We start from the raw sequence: 17761 nt of genomic DNA, 5'->3' as shown, positions 1-17761 counted from the left end.
GTATAAAGGTTGACTACAGCACAACACAGAGAATGCAGATTTATGCTTTTCCACAACTACTTCATGCCAGCTAGCTGAAGTAAATTCTTTTTATTTGCCTCTATACCAACAGACATTGAGTTCAGTAAATGAGTATATAAATTGATAGCTCAGTAACTTGCAAATGAATAAATGAAGGTTTGAGATGGAAAACCCAGCATCTCCAAAACCACAAATCTGTGGTTGAGGTTGCAAAATATTAAAGACCCTTTTCTTTTTATTTATGAAAATTTGTGCATTCCCTAATGCATTTTCCTTTAAAGTGTAACTGACAGGATATGTTTTTTTTTTTTTGAGTATTTAAGACTAAAATTAAACAACAGTTTGAAATTTATCTCTTCCTGGCTGGTGCGCAGTTACTGAAGAGATAAATAGTTGTATTTTGAACTGAGCACCACTAAAAACCAGGAACTTCCTGGCGAGTCCCAACATTGGAGAAAAAGGAGGAAGTGACATCAGTGCTGGATCCATTATCTTAATAGTCCCATTAATTTATGGATTAATTTATGGATTTTTACAGGCTACTGACAGCCCTGTTTCCACCGAGTGGTTCAGGTCGGAGCTGCACAGTGTTTTTGGTGTCAGAACAGTTAATTCTCGCCGGCAGAATCCTTTTGATTGGCAGGTGGAACACCTATATGGACGAGTGGATACGCACAGTGTCTGCAGCTTCTCCACTCGACATGGAGGCAAAACTGAGTATTTACACATTATTTTATTGTTTTGTGGATCATGGGATAATTTCATCGCGTGCAGATTGAGACGTTATGAGCAGATGAGGGACTGGGAGTCTTTTAACTTGCAGCACAAAGCGGCCCACTGTGGAACAAGAGGATCCATTTGCCATCAGCCGCAGACACAATTAACGGATTACATCTGTAGTTGACCGTGCCACTCCTGGATCGGTACATCAGAGACTCAACCCATCATGGACTTTTCTTCAGCCAGGACAAAGAATTAAAGTAGGCCAAAGTAGTGCTGATCCTCTTCATTCTGCTGCTCATGTTTTTGTGAATACCACAATCGAGTTTGGTAAATTTGTTGTAGTTGCATTCTTTTGGTCACTGCACCTATATATTGCATATATAGACAAACATTTCAACACAACAGTAACCGCTTTTGTGTAGATGGTAACAAGATGGCATTCAAAACAAACAGTCAAAACTTCCTGTCAGTTTAATTTTTCTGCCAAGATGCAGCATATTTCAATGTGCAGCGATCTGCAATTTTTTAGGTTTTTTGACCTAAAACTTAACTGATGACAACAGAGGATCTAAATGCCTGCAAAATTAGCTGGCTTTGTACAGAATTTTGGTGCTGGTGAACAAATGACTGAGAGAAGTTTCCATGAATTTCCCATGAAGTGCTGATTGAATGTGTTTTGTATCCAGGCAGTGCACGTGTGTCCACAGGTTAGTTCACATCGTCTAATGGTATGATGAATGTCTTGAAAAATGCGGACATGGTATTAAGACAAGTGTGAAACTGATTGTAAGAACCTGTAAACATAGAGGTATGGTGGCTGATAAGGGCCACAACACTTCAAAAGTAAGCCAGTAAGACAACAACAGCAAAAGCAGAAAACACAAATGGCAAAAAACATCTGCATCAATTCACCAACAGGTAGTTTTATCAGAAAACATAAATTGGGAGGAAAAAGCAACAATTTCATTTGATAATGTGTGTACTGCAGATTCACACAACACACCCAAACACGGAAATGCTTAGCAAAGCTTCACAACAGCGTGGAAGTTTTCAGAACACAAACAGCTGTTTCTGCCCAGAAGAGTTTAACTGACAGACTCTTCTCGCGGTGCTCTACTCTTAAGCTTTATTTTCACCTTTTATTGTTTTATCTGCAATAGCGGGGTTAGTGCACTTGGTTTCAGTGCAGCAGGTTCCCGGTTCAAACCCCACCCCTGAGACATTTCTCCATGAAATGTGAAGTTACATCAGTAAAGGCATCCAGTGTAAAACTTGTGCCAAATCAACATGTAGATCTACCTTGGATCTGCTGTGGTGACCTCGAGTGAAAACAAAGGAGCAGCTGAAAGGACGTTTTATTTGCAATGAATTGAAGAGCAGAACTCAGTTCAAGTCTTCCAGACAAATGCATCTGTTTCTGTTGGAACTAATTCCACTGTGTTTTGAAACTGTGAGAAGTATTTCTGTGTTTGCATATGTTGTCTGAATTTGCAGTGGACATGCTGTCAAATTAAATTATGTGTGCTGTACGTTTTTTCTTCTATACGTATGCAGGCATTTTTTTTAGTTGGCAAGATGTTTTTTGATGCAACTGTCGAATTGATGGATGTATTAAGTTTTGTTTGTATGTTTGTTTTTTGGGGGGGGATTTATAAGTATTTTCTGCATTTGCTAACATTGTCTTAATTTGGAGGTGTTGTGGTTCCAATCGGCCACCATATAGAAACAAACACTTTGCATGAATCTTGCATTAAAACAATCTAAACTTAAATCCTGAATCAGAGCTCCATGGCAGCTCCATGACAGCTTTATAAATACTGAGTTCGCTGGTAAGTTTTAACAAAAAAATCTTGTGATCCCTCACTTTACCCAGATGAAATGCTTTTAAAAGTGTTAGAAACCAGAACTTTCCCTATAGTCTCTTTAGCCTAATAGTAGTATGTTTCATTAACAAAAATAACTCCCACTATAGCTAGGCACTAATATACGAGGTCTGTGAGATAAGTAACGGACCTTATTATTTTTTTCCAAAACTATATGGATTTGAATCACGTGTGATTATGTCAGACATGCTTGAACCCTCGTGGGCATGCGAGAGTTTTTTCACGCCTGTCGGTTACGTCATTCGCCTGTGGGCAGTCTTTGAGTGAGGAGTGGCCCACCCTCTCGTCGATTTTTTTCATTGTTTAGGAATGGCTCAGAGACTGCTGCTTTGTTTGATAAAAATTTTTTCAAAACCTGTAAGGCACAACTGAGTGGACACCACTCCAACAATTTTAACGGCTGATGAGAGATTTTGGAGTTTTACTGTCGCCGTAAGGACGGCCCACGGCGCCTGACGGCGATCTGCGCTCTGAGGCGTAGTCGTCTCGCTGTTTCAAGCTGAAAACCTCCTAATTTCAGGCTCTGTGGACCCAAGATGTCGTGAGATATGATGATAACACAGAACTTTCAGAAGAATTCGGGATCAGGAGTTTATCCAGACATTCCACTGTTAAAGGAGATTTTGTAATGAAAGAACGTGCGGGCAGATTCACATGTCGGGCCGGACCCGACTGTGGGGGGTCGCCACAGGAAAAACACCTCCGTTGGAAACCTTAACGGACAAGTTGGAACATGCCCAAGCTGTTAAACAATTTCTCAGATACTCACTTGTTGAAAGCCATCAAAAGCCGCCTGAATTTTACAAATGGTTTTCAACACGGAGGTGTTTTTCATGTCGCGGCGCAGACAGATTTGCCACGTCGTCACGGATCCGACTCGGCAAATTCGTCTGCACGTTCTTTCATTACAAAATCTCCTTTAACAGTGGAATGTCCAGGTAAACTCCTGATGCCGGCTTCTTCTGAAACTTCTCTGTTCTCTGACGACGTCCTGGGTGAACAGAGCATTAAATTAGGATGTTTTCAGCTCGAAACAGCCAGACGGACGCCACCTCCGACCGCGCTGCGCCGATCCGCTTTGTGGGCTGTGCTTAAAGCGAAAGAAACTCCACAATCTCTCATCAGCCGTTAAACTTTACACCGAAAACCAGCTGAATTTCTCAAATAGTGTCCACACGGATATCCCTCACCGGTCCTGAAAAAATTTGATAAAGCAACGCGCGTCGCCTCCCTGCAGCTTCTCAGACAAAGAGATTCCGACGGGAGGGGGAGTCCACACCTCACTCAAAGCCTGCCCACAGGCGAATGACATCACCGACAGGCATGACAAAACTCACGCATGCGCACTAGGGTTCAAGATTGTCTGACGTAAAAACATATGAATCAAATCCATTTATTTTTTGAAAAAAAATAAAAAGTAACGCTTTTTTTATCACAGACCTCGTATTTATTTATTTATTTATTTCTACTTTAACATGTCTACACTTCCAAATCTATGAAAAAACAAGACTATTTACAATTTGCAGATATGTAAAGAGGGGAAAGGAACATTTTCGGTCACATCATTCCTCTCAAACGCCGTGCTTGTGGTTACGTGAGTATAAAATTTGAAGCTTCCAACAGTGTGGCAGGTTGCAGAAAAATAGGATCTATTTTAGACACTGAAGGCACTTAAGAGGAATGAAATTTGTACAAATGACACTGAAAAATGTATGCATCTCTCTCTCCAGTTACAAGATTCATTTATGAAGTGAATCTGGATAAAAGTGCACATTACACTGAAATTTTTCTCCTGATTTCTTAATGCAACTCAGAAAACAAACATCGGGCAGATTGTCTCTACCATGGCTGATCCTCAGCAACATTTCTCCAGACTTCCTGATCATACTAGAAAATGTCTCAAACAACATGAACAAGAGATCCCACCCGTCTCTGTGACACCCATAAATATGATATATAATATTATGTCCAAAAAACACTAGCTGCATTGTACTATGCTGTGTTGTGTGTTTCTTTTCATTTTTCATTTTGGACAATGTGTTTAACAGGTTACAATGTGCACATCACCTGCATGAGGTGGTGCTGCTGCACCTCTAAAAAGTTTGACCTCTTCCTACTTTCATTATTGATGTTTTAGGTAGTCATATTTACATTGTACCGGTAACATATATAATAATTAACACTGTTTACTGGAATTTCTATGTCTGAAGGAAGAAGTCAAGAAGAAGATGGTCCTATCTAGGGCCGCTGGTGTTGGTGGTGATCTCCAGATTCTGTAGAGTCAAGTGGCTGAAAGTCTTATGAATCCACCCGGACGGGACTCCACTCTGATGCAGATTACTTCCCCAGCTGAGACTGGTACCCAGTTACACATGGGTGAACTGAGACAAGGTAGATTATGCATCTTGTCCAAGGACACAGACAGGCCGCCTAAGTGGGAGTCATACCCAGGTCTACGTATTGGCAGGCCAGCTTCTTAGCCACTCTGCTACTTGCTCTGTTAGGCTAGTATCGCACTGGGCCACAAAAGCCTGTGAATGTCATCCATGAGGAAATTTGTGCAGTTCGGTGAGAGGTTTGCAGCCATTCACCTTCCCCTCGCCTCAGTCGTGGGGCAGCGCTCACACATCGCTTGATTTTTGAAGAAACCAAAAAAATTTCAGCGATGAACTCCCTCTCTGAATCCTTAGGCAAGTACCTTGTGCTCCTCACCACGTTGTCTCTGTGATTCAGAACGTGCGCAACATGTGAGACAACTTGTGAGAGAACTTGTGAGGGACTGACACACACTTGTCCTTTTGTATGATCAGAGAGGAACAGCGCTTCTGGAAGCAGCCGAACAAGTCCAGTAGTGTCCAGCTGGACCGGGTTCATTGTGTTTACCTCTAATTAATTTATTTATGTATTTTTCTGAGGACAGAAGTGGATTTAAGTTTAATGCTCCTGGTCAGCGGACACCCGTTATGCACACGCGGGAGTGGGCTGATATGTCCTATCCGGCAATGGAAGACCTGCACAAACCAGATTTATTGTTTTATTTATTATTCTGAGGACAGAGGTGGATTTAAGTGTAATGCTCCTGGTTGGTGCACACCTGATATGCGCATGTGGACAGCGTGCTGGACATCACCTGTGCGTTGAATGGGGACTACACCTGCACTCCACCTTTATTTTTTATTTTATTTATCAGAGCACTTCCAGAGGATCACAGAGCCCGTGCGTACATCGAGCAGCGCTTCGATCAGATCACGATGCTCAACTAGTGGAGGACTGTACGGTCATTTACAGGAAGAGATGACAGTCCCCACCAGGGACAATAATATTGAAGTACAGCACCTCCTGGACATCTTCTGCAAGTCTGTGAGTGGCTTTCCACATGTTTTTCCACATTTTTAATTATTACTATTAATTTATTATGGATTTTACTTTATTTTATTATTACCGTCAGTCTGCTCTGTGTAAGTCTGATCCCGTCAGATCTCAGAAGCTAAGCAGAGCAGGATCTGGTTAGTACTTGGATGGGAGACATCTTTGGAACACCAGCGGCTTGGTGTGTTTCTCTGGGTAAAACTGGAGTTGCGTCAGGAAGGGCATCCAGCGTAAATCCTGTGCCAATTACCAATGCAGATCTGGCTGTATCCGCTGTGGCGACCCCGAACAAAACTGGGAGCAGCCGAATGAACAACAACTTTACTTTATTATTATTTACGGTGCTCTTTCTGCCTAAAGTCAGGGGAATTTTCACAGCCTCTTTCACATAATAACACTGTAATAGTCCACATCCATGCTGAGCACTGTGTGCAGAAACTTGTCATCATGTCAGCCACACTAGTGGTGCTGAACATCCGTGAGAGTGTTGTGGGGTATTCACGCACAAATCCTTGTGCCTGCAAAGACCACACCAGTGCTGCTTGACTTTCACGTGTGTGCTGTGCGCCATGTCAGTGGCTCTCATACTGTATGTGTGCGGACTGCTTGAGATTCTTGATCATATTTTCGCCACCACGCCAAACAGCATTCAGTGAACAGTCGGCCGCCATGTGCACATGTGTCAGGAGGACCAATTCAGGGAGATGCCACATGAGAAAGTTATCATGATTTTGTGTCTCCGCCTCATCTCCACCAGTTGTGCGTCAGTGAGATACTAGCCTTAGAGGTCACAGACATGAAAAATATATAATTATAAAAGTCACAACTGCTATCCAGTTGTAATAAGTTAATTTTCAGGTCTTCACTTTTCTAAACATTCCTCAACAAAAGTCACAAAGAGCTCTATGCCACACAGGATCTGGATTCTAAAAAGAATCTAAAAAAAGGAAAAGCCGTTGGTTCAGATGGTGAGTTTCTATGTATTTTTATATTTATTTTTAACGGTTATATATAATACCACACTGTGTGCTGTCAGGAAGATTCTGTCAGCTGACTGCTAGTAAATTCTGTTGCATGTGCCAGTTACACACACAAAGAAATAACGCCGAGAGTGTGGAGGAAAGCCATTATCAACGACAAATGATGTGTTAAGTTTTAGCTAGCTGCAACACACACACACATGAGCTGCAATAGACCAGCAACTTAACTATCACGCACACACAACGCAGCTAGTGTAAAACAGGGCTGAAACTCCAAAACATGTTTGAATGGAGCCAAAATGAACAAAACTGTGATTTATTTGTTCTGGATTTTTATCCTGGTCTTTCTGAAAGTATTTTAGCCAAAGCACTTACTTGTTATAGACCAGCTTTAACTAAATTTAATTGGAGTCAACAAACTCTTGTTCTAGTATTGTAATTGATATGATAAAGTGGAGTCTGTTAAATGTTGCCGTTTTTCAACCTTACAACTAGAAAGAGGTTCATATTGCCTCAAACAAGAAATCTGACTTTTCACCACCTTATATAACCGTGGGAGAAAGAAACAATTATCTATATACAATTTTTGCAACCGTTAACCCTCCAGACCCCTCTACGCCTTATCTATAAGTAAAACAAATTCTAAAATACAGAGTTGATTGATCTGGATTGCAACTATACTGAAATACTGAAAGAATGAATGCAATACATGTAGTTTTTTCATATGGCCCTAACGCTCTTCCATATGTAGGACCTTTGATGAAGGCTACAATGTTTTTTCAAACAAAACAGTCAGTTAAAACTAAAAGTTGTAACTATTTATTTGATGAAGTCTACCCAGCTAGCGCAATTATTAGTAAAACACTTCTAAACACCATGAACATCAGCAAATGCTCTACGGAATTATATTAGTGTCTCAATTCAGAATAGCCCTTTGGAACATTTCTGAAGATCAAAAAAGATTTATTAATTTATTTATTGTAGACACTCATATCACACAAGTAACTGCTTCATTTGCTCAAATAAATATCGCTGATTGTGTTTTAATTTGATTTGCTCCCACTGCCTTCAGTCATGACACGCTATGATTAAATATCAATTACTGAGAATTCATGTCATTCTCTTGTGATTGGCTGAAGCTGTGGTGTAGTTGTAATAGTAAGCAGGCAAACCTGAGTGTTCACAGATCAGAGATTCTGACAGAACGGTTGGCGTATTCATCCAAAATGATCCACAAATTGAGACACAATTATAATTCTATAAATGCAAACCACAATTTATACCAAAATTGTGATGGATGTGTTTCTACATCTGTTGGAGTGTTTTGTCAGATTTCATTGGTACCTGTATCTTAACAAAGGTGCCTCAAGAGGTAATAAAAAACCCCTTTGACTTACTATAACACAAAAACCCACACTTTCCATGTCCTGTTATTCAATTTGTGAACATTCAAAATTCAAACAGAGCTTTCAGCTCATGCCTCTGCAGTGGAATCGGTACCATGAACAGCATGTACCGTGTATAACTGTTCAAATAAACTCGTCATGTGCAGTTAAAATTTGGAATAAACATACGATTCCAGCAAACGTACCAAGACGTGTGATCTGGAGGGTTAACTTCCAAACCCTGTGGTATTATTTTTGTGTAATACTGAAAGTACGTATGACAGCAAAACTCAGTAAATTCAAGATATACAAGATTAACAGCAAGCATAGAAGGACACTTAAAATCAAGAAAACGCAGCACTGATTGCGTACAGTGTTTCACAGCATTTGACTGGCACTCTTCAAAGCTTCTTACTAAGACTATCTACAAACTTTAACATGGAAGTCTCTCACAACATAAACTGGGCATCCCCAGCTAAGATATTAAAGATGTAAGACCGCCGACCAAGAACATCTTGATATGATAATACAAATTGTCTTTTTTTTCCCTCAATCACCTTCTTTCTTTCTGTTGCAGAGGTGTAAATGCTTACAGCTTGATGCAAAGTGGTTTAAAGTGTTACACATTTTTATCCACAACCAAATAGCAACAAAAAAACAAAACAAAACAAAAAACATAATACATGTTAGTATTTTACAAATATTTAAAAAAGTAAACCTTTATCTATAGGCATTTTAAAATATATTCCATCAAAAATAGTCTGACAAAATTCAACAGTATAAAAGAAATGTATTACAAATTACATAAGGTTGGAAGCAAAATGTTTGACAAGTAGAAGTGTGTCTTTCTACGTGGCAGAACAATGCTTTTACTTCACTTGAATTAAAAACATGCAGTAACTGTAAAGTAAAAACCCATAATTGAGCAAAATTAATTAATGAGTTGGCGGTGCTGAAGCTGCAGAAATGAATCTCAGTCCCTTTGTGTTTAATATTTTGTCTTTCTGTGAAATCTTGTCACCTTTGGCAAACTTGAATTGTTGGATTTGCATTTTGCCGAGAGCTTAGAACATGAACGGTGGCAGCTCCGTGCTCAGACAGCGTGGAGGGCAGTCCCACAGGTCATGCCTTTGACTCAGCAATACACCATCATCCTCCTCCTCTCTCCTTTCAGATCACAAATGAGGATTTGTGTCGGAAGTCACCCTGCAAAAAAAAAAAAAAAAAAAAAAACACGCAGCCAAACTGAAGCAATGATGGACTTCTTTTCAAAGATTTAAATGGATGCAAACTCAGTCATAAGTGATATGCGGCACTTTGATTGGGATTATGCCTGTAAAGTGTTCACTTTGAATGAAGAGATTGTGGTAAATTCCATGAAAATTGACTGAAATTCTTTCTTAAAAAGTTGGTTGCTTATATTATTGTAAACAGCTTTTTAAATCTGTGATAAGATCAAATTGGGAAATGCAGTTCTGTTTGACTGTACTACATTTTCTTTGCAGCAGATACAGATTTACTGCACGAGGACCATTTACTGTAACTGATAAGAAGCACTGATAGCCACTGCTCGTAACATGACGATGATTCATCTTTAAAACAGGCACACATGTCAGGGTTCGGCCCATTCAAGGCCCTGGTCATGGTTTTATCATTTTGCCTCAATTCTGGTTTTGATTATTCTGTCTGTGATTTCTGTTTATCTTTACCTTTTGTGTTTTATCATCTTTGTTATGCTCTGTTTATGATTAGTTTTGTTTCATTTATTTTCTTTGTATCACTTGGTTGCCATGTATTTAGTTTTGTCTTTGTTCCTGTCCGGCCTGTAGTTTGTTTTTCTTTATTATTCATTGTAATGCATTTGTATTCTTTTACTTGTGGTCCCTTTAGTTACTTCAGTCCCAGTTTAGGTTTTGTTTATCACATTTAGGCTGGGTTGCACCAACATAGCTTAAATTAAACCTAGTTTAGGCCTAAACTGAATTTAGTAAATCCATGTTTAAACTGGGTTTAAATTAATCTGAGATGTGTTGCACGTCTTAAATTTAAACCTGGATTACCTACACTGGTTTAATCAAGGATTAAAATAAACTTAAATATGTTCATCAGCCGCCATTAATGGGTATGGTCAAATGTTTGCATAAATAGACAAAACATACAACTAACATTGACTGTAAACAAACAAATGATGACACATTGAATTATATAATAATATAATGGGCTGTTGCGTACAGTGCTCTGGAATGGCCTGTTTGATATATTTGTAAACACTGTCGCCTGCCGGCCGTTACATTGTATCACTCGGGCAGTGAAGATGGCACCTCGTCAAAGGGCATCCAATTTTTCGTCTTTTGAGAAAAATTTACTGGCAGGGCTAATGGAGGAATTTGGGAAAATTATAGAGGACAAAAAAACTGATAATTTAATGACAGAAAAGAAGGAGCAGGCATGGGCATCATTAACGGAGAGATTCAATGGGGCAACGGGAATAAAGGAGGCCAGGGACAAGGCTCAGCTGAAAGGCTGCTGGAAGAATTTAAAAAGTAAGGCAAAATCCGATGCGGCTGAAGAGAGGAGGCAGAGGTTTGGGACTGGCGGGGGAGAACAAAAAGAAAACGTTGACCCGCTGTCTGCTGTACCGCTGGAGAAACTCACTGTTGCTGTAGAATTCAACAGGGTTTAGCCTATCTCGAATATTTCTGCGTGGAACTCTATCTTGTAACTCAAGCAGACGAATAACAGCAGCCATGTTGTCCAAATAACTAATTTAAACCTCCTCCAGGGGTGGTTTATATTAAACAGGCAATCCAGGTTTATCCTTGGGTTAAAATCACTGGTGCAACAGACTCACAATTAATCTAAGTTTAAGTGGGGTATTAAATCTGAGATTAGCCATGGATTAGATTTAACCAGAGATTAGTGGAAACTAAATTTAAACTAAGTTTACGTTTGGTGCAACACGACTAAAAAGTAAACTGAGATTAAATGTAGATTAAAGTTTAAACCACACTGGTGCAACCCAGCCTTAGTTGTCTCCCTGCTCCAACACACCTGAATCCAATGAAAGGCTCATTAAAAGTCTGCTAACAAGTCTTTCATTGGATTCAGGTGTGTTGGAGCAGGGAGACAACTAAGGTTGGGTTGCACCAACATGGTTTAAAGGTGATAGAGAGAGGTTGAATGGGGCATTAATCCTTGTTCTGTGATGTGATATGTAGCCCAAAAAAAATTGGTTGGGTCTGTAATGGCTCAGAACCTTCCTAAAAGGCTCTCTGAAACAGCTATGTTACTATGCTGGGTTTAGAACGCGTCGTTTGCCCTTAATGACATCGTTTCGGAGCTTATTTGGCAACCTCATTATGAAATGCACGTAGGTGTTGGCGCTGATCGGTTGCCGTTGTTTGATTGGCTGTCCTTGCTCTCACTGAAAAGAAAGCGCGGAGGATCAGCTGTTTTTAACAGCAGATGCAGAGCGGCTCGGAGAAAAAAAAAGCATAAAAATGTCTTTGTAAAGCTCAGTGCCGTTACCGGCATCACTGGTAGTTGTTGGCGCTCTTTTTTCTTCTGGGCGAGAAGGTTCTTATAAACAGACACACGCAGAACACAATGCGCATGCTCTCCCTTCGCGGCGCCGCGACCGGCTGCATGATGAGGATGGAAAAAAAAAAAACATGCAAGATTGCACTAAAAAAATCCGCGAAACTTCATTTGTTTTGTTTTACTTCGGTTACTGTGACTTCCAAAGGTTATGCATTGAAATAAGCAAGCTGCCCTTTGCAGGCTTACTTGCTGCCAGCATAATAATGCAAATAGCTAGCTGCTAAGGGGTTAGCTCATTCCCTTTAGAGGAACAAACCAGAGCTAACGTGCCATTCTAACGTGCAATTCTTACAACAGGAATATAGCGCAACACAAATTTAAAACAAAAGAAAATGTGATACTTACAGGCTGTACTGATTGCTGGGGTTGAGTTTGTCGCAAAGTCGGAACTGACCCTCTACTGAGCATTAAATTCCGACTGAAGCCAGCTCGAAATAGTGCAAGGTTTGTGAAACAGTCCTCCGTGAAATGCGCAGAGCAAAGAAATAGTCGGTGGTTGTATGTACTGGGGATGCGGTTAAAAATGAATAAAAGCCATTGATCGTGTACATTGCTTTCCGTGGGAAGAATATTTAAAGATCGTAGTCCGCTAAAACAGCCTGGGAAAGCACACCTGTAGCTCGCCATTGCTCCTCTTCGAGTGTTACGAATGGGTGGGCATAACCTTATGAATAATTAATTTCGAAGGGGCATGTGTGAAAGGGGGTGGGTGTGTGTGTGTGTGTGGGGGGGGCTATTGGCGAAAAAGTGACGTATGTTTTCTCTCAAAAACGGATTGGCCTGTTTTCTAGCGGCAATTCATAAAAGGAGAAATACTTGAAATAGAGGTTCTGAAACTTGCTGGCACTTCGTGTGTATCCTCCACAGCGGGGAGACTCTGAACTAACACCAAAAACATGAAAAAGATGATTTTGATTCTCTATCCCCTTTAAACTTTAATCTACATTTAATCTCAGTTTACTTTTTAGTCGTGTTGCACCAAACTTAAACTTAGTTTAAATTTAGTTTCCACTAATCTCTGGTTAAATCTAATCCATGGCTAATCTCAGATTTAATACCCCACTTAAACTTAGATTAATTGTGAGTCTGTTGCACCAGTGATTTTAACCCAAGGATAAACCTGCATTGCCTGTTTAATATAAACCACCCCTGGAGGAGGTTTAAATGAGTTATTCGGACAACATGGCTGCTGTTATTCGTCTGCTTGAGTTACAAGATAGAGTTCCACTCAGAAATATTCGAGATAGGCTAAACCCTGTTGAATTCTACAGCAACAGTGAGTTTCTCCAGAGGTACAGATTCACAAAAGAGTCTGTATTGTACCTCAAAGAAAAAGTCGGACCAGCCATTTTAAATTCTTCCAGCAGCCTTTCAGCTGAGCCTTGTCCCTGGCCTCCTTTATTCCCGTTGCCCCATTGAATCTCTCCATTAATGATGTCCACGCCTGCTCCTTCTTTTCTGTCGTTAAATTATGAGTTTTTTTGTCCTCTATAATTTCCCCAAATTCCTCTATTAGCCCTGCAAGTAAGTTTTTCTCAAAAGAAGAAAAATTGGATGCCCTTTGACGAGGTACCATCTTCACCGATGCCATCTTCACTGCCCGAGTGATACAATGTAACTGCCGGCACGCGACAGTGTTTACAAATATATCAAACAGGCCATTCCAGAGCACTGAACGCAACGGCTCATTATATTATTATATAATTCAATGTGTCATCATTTGTTTGTTTACAGTCAATGTTAGTTGTATGTTTTGTCTATTTATGCATACATTTGACCATACCCATTAATGGCGGTTGATGAACATATTTAAGTTTATTTTAATCATTGATTAAACCAGTTTAGATAATCCAGGTTTAAATTTAAGACCTGCAACACATCTCAGATTAATTTAAACCCAGTTTAAACATGGATTTACTAAATTCAGTTTAGGCCTAAACTAGGTTTAATTTAAGCTATGTTGGTGCAACCCAGCCTTAGTTGTTTTGTCTGTCACACCCACCTTGTCTGGCCACTCCCCTTCCAGAACCTTCCCCACACCTGTTTTACATCACACCCTGATTACTCCCCTTGTATTTAAGCTCTCACAGTCCCTCACTTCCCTATTAGTTTGTTGATTGTGTGTCACATCCTCGCCTTTTTGTCTTAGCCTGTTTGCCTTGTTTTTTGAACCTTGCTTGTTTGTCTTGATCTCCGCCACGTCGTGAACCTGACTCCAGCTTGTGAACTCAACTACGAATCTGCCTCTCATCTGTCTGTACCACTGCTCCACTGACTGCCTTATTGTGTACCAAACCATTGCCTGTTTTTGATAAAGCCTATTTTTTACCTCCACACCTCAGCCTGCGAGTCTACATTGTGTGTCCTACCACTTTCTGTGCCACGCCACACACAGTCATGACAACACAAAGAATAACATGACTTAAGACAGTCTGCCATTGCCAATTTCTGATGATGCACTGTTTTCAAAAATTAGGAAATTGAGCCCGGTTGTGCACAACAACAGTGTAAAAACTGTGTACCACACTACAGACAATAAGTCACTGCTGATTACAAGCAACACTGGATGCAGCACCATAACACAGGAGCTACTGGGCATGCTCACAACCCTACTCTGTGCAGTCAATGTGCTAATGTCTGCAACATCACTACAAAGGTGAAAACTGCCTTCTGTGGAAGAGTGTAGCATGCCTTTCTTGGGATTATTGATGTATATTTCCAGAGGAGATTTAAAGAGGTCAGCAAACTGTGAGTCTGTGAACACACACACACACACACACACACACACACACACACACACACACACACACACACACACACACACACACACACACACACACACACACACACACACACACACACACACACACACACACACAGAGTGACTGCTCTGCTAGCTGCTCCGGTGAATTAAATCGCTTTGCTCCAAAACATAAAACAATCTGCATTGTACTTTAATTTTAGCCTTTCATTTTAACCTGGCATCCAAGTGACAGCAAAGTCAAATCCACATTCAAACAAGTTGGAGCAATGAATTAGAAATCAAAGCTGTCTGTAAAATTACAGTAAAAGACACACAGTACACCCCATCTGCACAGATTCCATACAACTATTTACTTTTGTGGATCATGATGCATCACAGTGTTTAAAACTTTTCTGAGTGGTCACTATGTGCTACAGTGCCACTCTTATCCCCAATTACACACATTGTCATGCCCCACTTGAGTATTCAATTGTTTGTTCACTTTTTAGCTTGCTTTTGCCAAAAATGTGCACAGTCGGGTGTCAAAAATGGGTAATGGGAGACTGGCTTAAATGATACAAAAATGCAAGTTTTCCCAAAGCAATGAATTAAATCTGTCATTGTGTGTAATATATTTTGCTCCCCAAAAATGGACAACAAATTTGTAATAATTGTTGTTATTATTGTAAGATTCTGGGTACACAGTTCAGTATATGTACAGATGAAATTTTGTAAACATCAAACTTCATCAGAAATTTTTTTGTGTGTGTGTGTGTGTTCAACAAGTATTTATGGTCAGTGTGAGTCCTTGTTGTTAATCACAGTTGTTAATGCTCACTGAGGCCAGATTATGACTCTGTTGGTTCAGTTTGCATTCTCACATCTGAACTCTATTATGTTCCACTTGGATTTGGACCAAGTTACCATGGTCTGCTTTTTTTTGGTATGCACCAGAGTCTGAATACGTGTTCACACTTTCCCAAATAAGTGGAACAATCTGACTAAGGCTGTTTTCACTTGTGAAAGTCTGGAATAAGGTCTGAATGTTTGGTTCCATTTGATCCAGCTCACGGTCCATTGAAATAGACCAAATACAAACACAATTTACAAGCTGCTTATGTATTATTTACTAACCTCGTCCTCTGTCCTGACATAATCCACACCATCTCCCTTAGCTGGAACTTTGTAACTAAAAAACACAAAGGGGATTATGTTTTAATGGATGACTGAGTCAAGGTGAGTCATTTGAACATCTGAATGTCCTGAAGTCTGACCTGTTCCCTGTCTGTTTTTGGCTAGCAAAGTAGCCACGCTTGTATGCGCAGCAGATGCCCACCGTTATACACAGCAACACCACCGCCACCAGTAACACTCCGAGTATAATCCCCACAATGTCAATATCATCTGAGGAGCAAAAGGAGGAAACAAAATTCCAACATATTCATTACGCTGGCATTTAATTCACCTCATCCAAAAGGGCAGGATGAAAAACTGAAGTGTAATATTCAAATATGATAATATGATAATTAGTCTTAATTGTATGTGACAGCATCAAATATACCACTTGCAATAATGCAACAATATGTGACACACTTACAGACTTCCATCTTTTGTGGTCCACACTCAGCGTGGCCGGCATCGTTCTTTACTCTGCAGTAGTACTCGCCCGCATCTTCTTTTCTTACGGTGATGAACTTCTGCATCAGATAAATCACAAATATATAGAAAGATTTTAAACACACGCACACACACAGGAAATTTTGCAGAGTAAAATAGACTCTGCTGGGATAACATTTGGTCCCAGTCTAAACAGAGTAAAATATGCTCTATTATAGAATGAAATCAGCTCTACCGTCTTGTCAAATCAAGTTTTTCTACTCCAGTAAGAGTCATTCACAGCATGAAGTGCAAAAAGTTACTGTGCACACACATACAGTAGTGTTCAGAATAATAATGCTATGTGACTAAAAAGATTAATCCAGGTTTTGAGTATATTTCTTATTGTTACATGAGAAACAAGGTACCAGTAGATTCAGTAGATTTTCACAAATCCAACAAGACCAAGCATTCATGATATGCACACTCTTAAGGCTATGAAATTGGGCTATTAGTAAAAAAAAAAAAAGTAGAAAAGGGGGTGTTCACAGTAATAGTAGCATCTGCTGTTGATGCTACAAACTCAAAACTATTATGTTCAAACTGCTTTTTAGCAATCCTGTGAATCACTAAACTAGTATTTAGTTGTATAACCACAGTTTTTCATGATTTCTTCACATCTGCGAGGCATTAATTTTGTTGGTTTGGTACCAAGATTTTGCTGGTTTACTAGTGTGCTTGGGGTCATTGTCTTGTTGAAACACCCATTTCAAGGGCATGTCCTCTTCAGCATAAGGCAACATGACCTCTTCAAGTATTTTGACATATCCAAACTGATCCATGATACCTGGTATGCGATATATAGGTCCAACACCATAGTAGGAGAAACATGCCCATATCATGATGCTTGCAACACCATGCTTCACTATCTTCACTGTGAACTGTGGCTTGAATTCAGAGTTTGGGGGTCGTCTCACAAACTGTCTGCGGCCCTTGGACCCAAAAAGAACAATTTTACTCTCATCAGTCCACAAAATATTCCTCCATTTCTCTTTAGGCCAGTTGATGTGTTCTTTGGCAAATTGTAACCTCTTCTGCACATGTCTTTTATTTAACAGAGGGACTTTGCAGGGGATTCTTGCAAATAAATTAGCTTCACACAGGCGTCTTCTAACTGTCACAGCACTTACAGGTAACTCCAGACTGTCTTTGATCATCCTGGAGCTGATCAATGGGTGAGCCTTTGCCATTCTGGTTATTCTTTTATCCATTTTGATGGTTGTTTTCCGTTTTCTTCCATGCGTCTCTGTTTCTTTTTTTTTTTTTTTGTCCATTTTAAAGCATCGGAGATCATTGTAGATGAACAGCCTATAATTTTTTGCACCTGCATATATGTTTCCCCTCTCCAATCAAACTACGCTGTTCTTCTGAACAATGTCTTGAATGTCCCATTTTCCTCAG

The 17761-nt window shown here is 40.0% G+C and overlaps 1 protein-coding gene across 1 annotated transcript in view; it reads right to left on the bottom strand.

Annotated features, from left to right (window-relative positions):
• Positions 1-7451: 7451 nt before the first annotated feature.
• The window catches only part of jam3b (junctional adhesion molecule 3b), a 121014-nt gene continuing 110704 nt past the window's right edge, over positions 7452-17761 (bottom strand). The window contains exons 6-9 of the mRNA XM_034178911.1: positions 16302-16401; positions 15979-16108; positions 15839-15893; positions 7452-9567 (exon numbers count right to left, since the gene is read on the bottom strand). Coding sequence (XP_034034802.1) covers positions 9532-9567; positions 15839-15893; positions 15979-16108; positions 16302-16401 — 321 coding nt within the window. The 3' untranslated portion in view covers positions 7452-9531. The remainder of the gene's footprint in view (positions 9568-15838; positions 15894-15978; positions 16109-16301; positions 16402-17761) is intronic.

This window comes from Thalassophryne amazonica, chromosome 9 (genome assembly GCF_902500255.1).
Source record: "Thalassophryne amazonica chromosome 9, fThaAma1.1, whole genome shotgun sequence".
NCBI lineage: Eukaryota > Metazoa > Chordata > Actinopteri > Batrachoidiformes > Batrachoididae > Thalassophryne > Thalassophryne amazonica.
The sequence above is the reverse complement of the archived record's forward strand: the minus strand, read 5'-3'. Positions and strand labels throughout refer to the sequence as shown.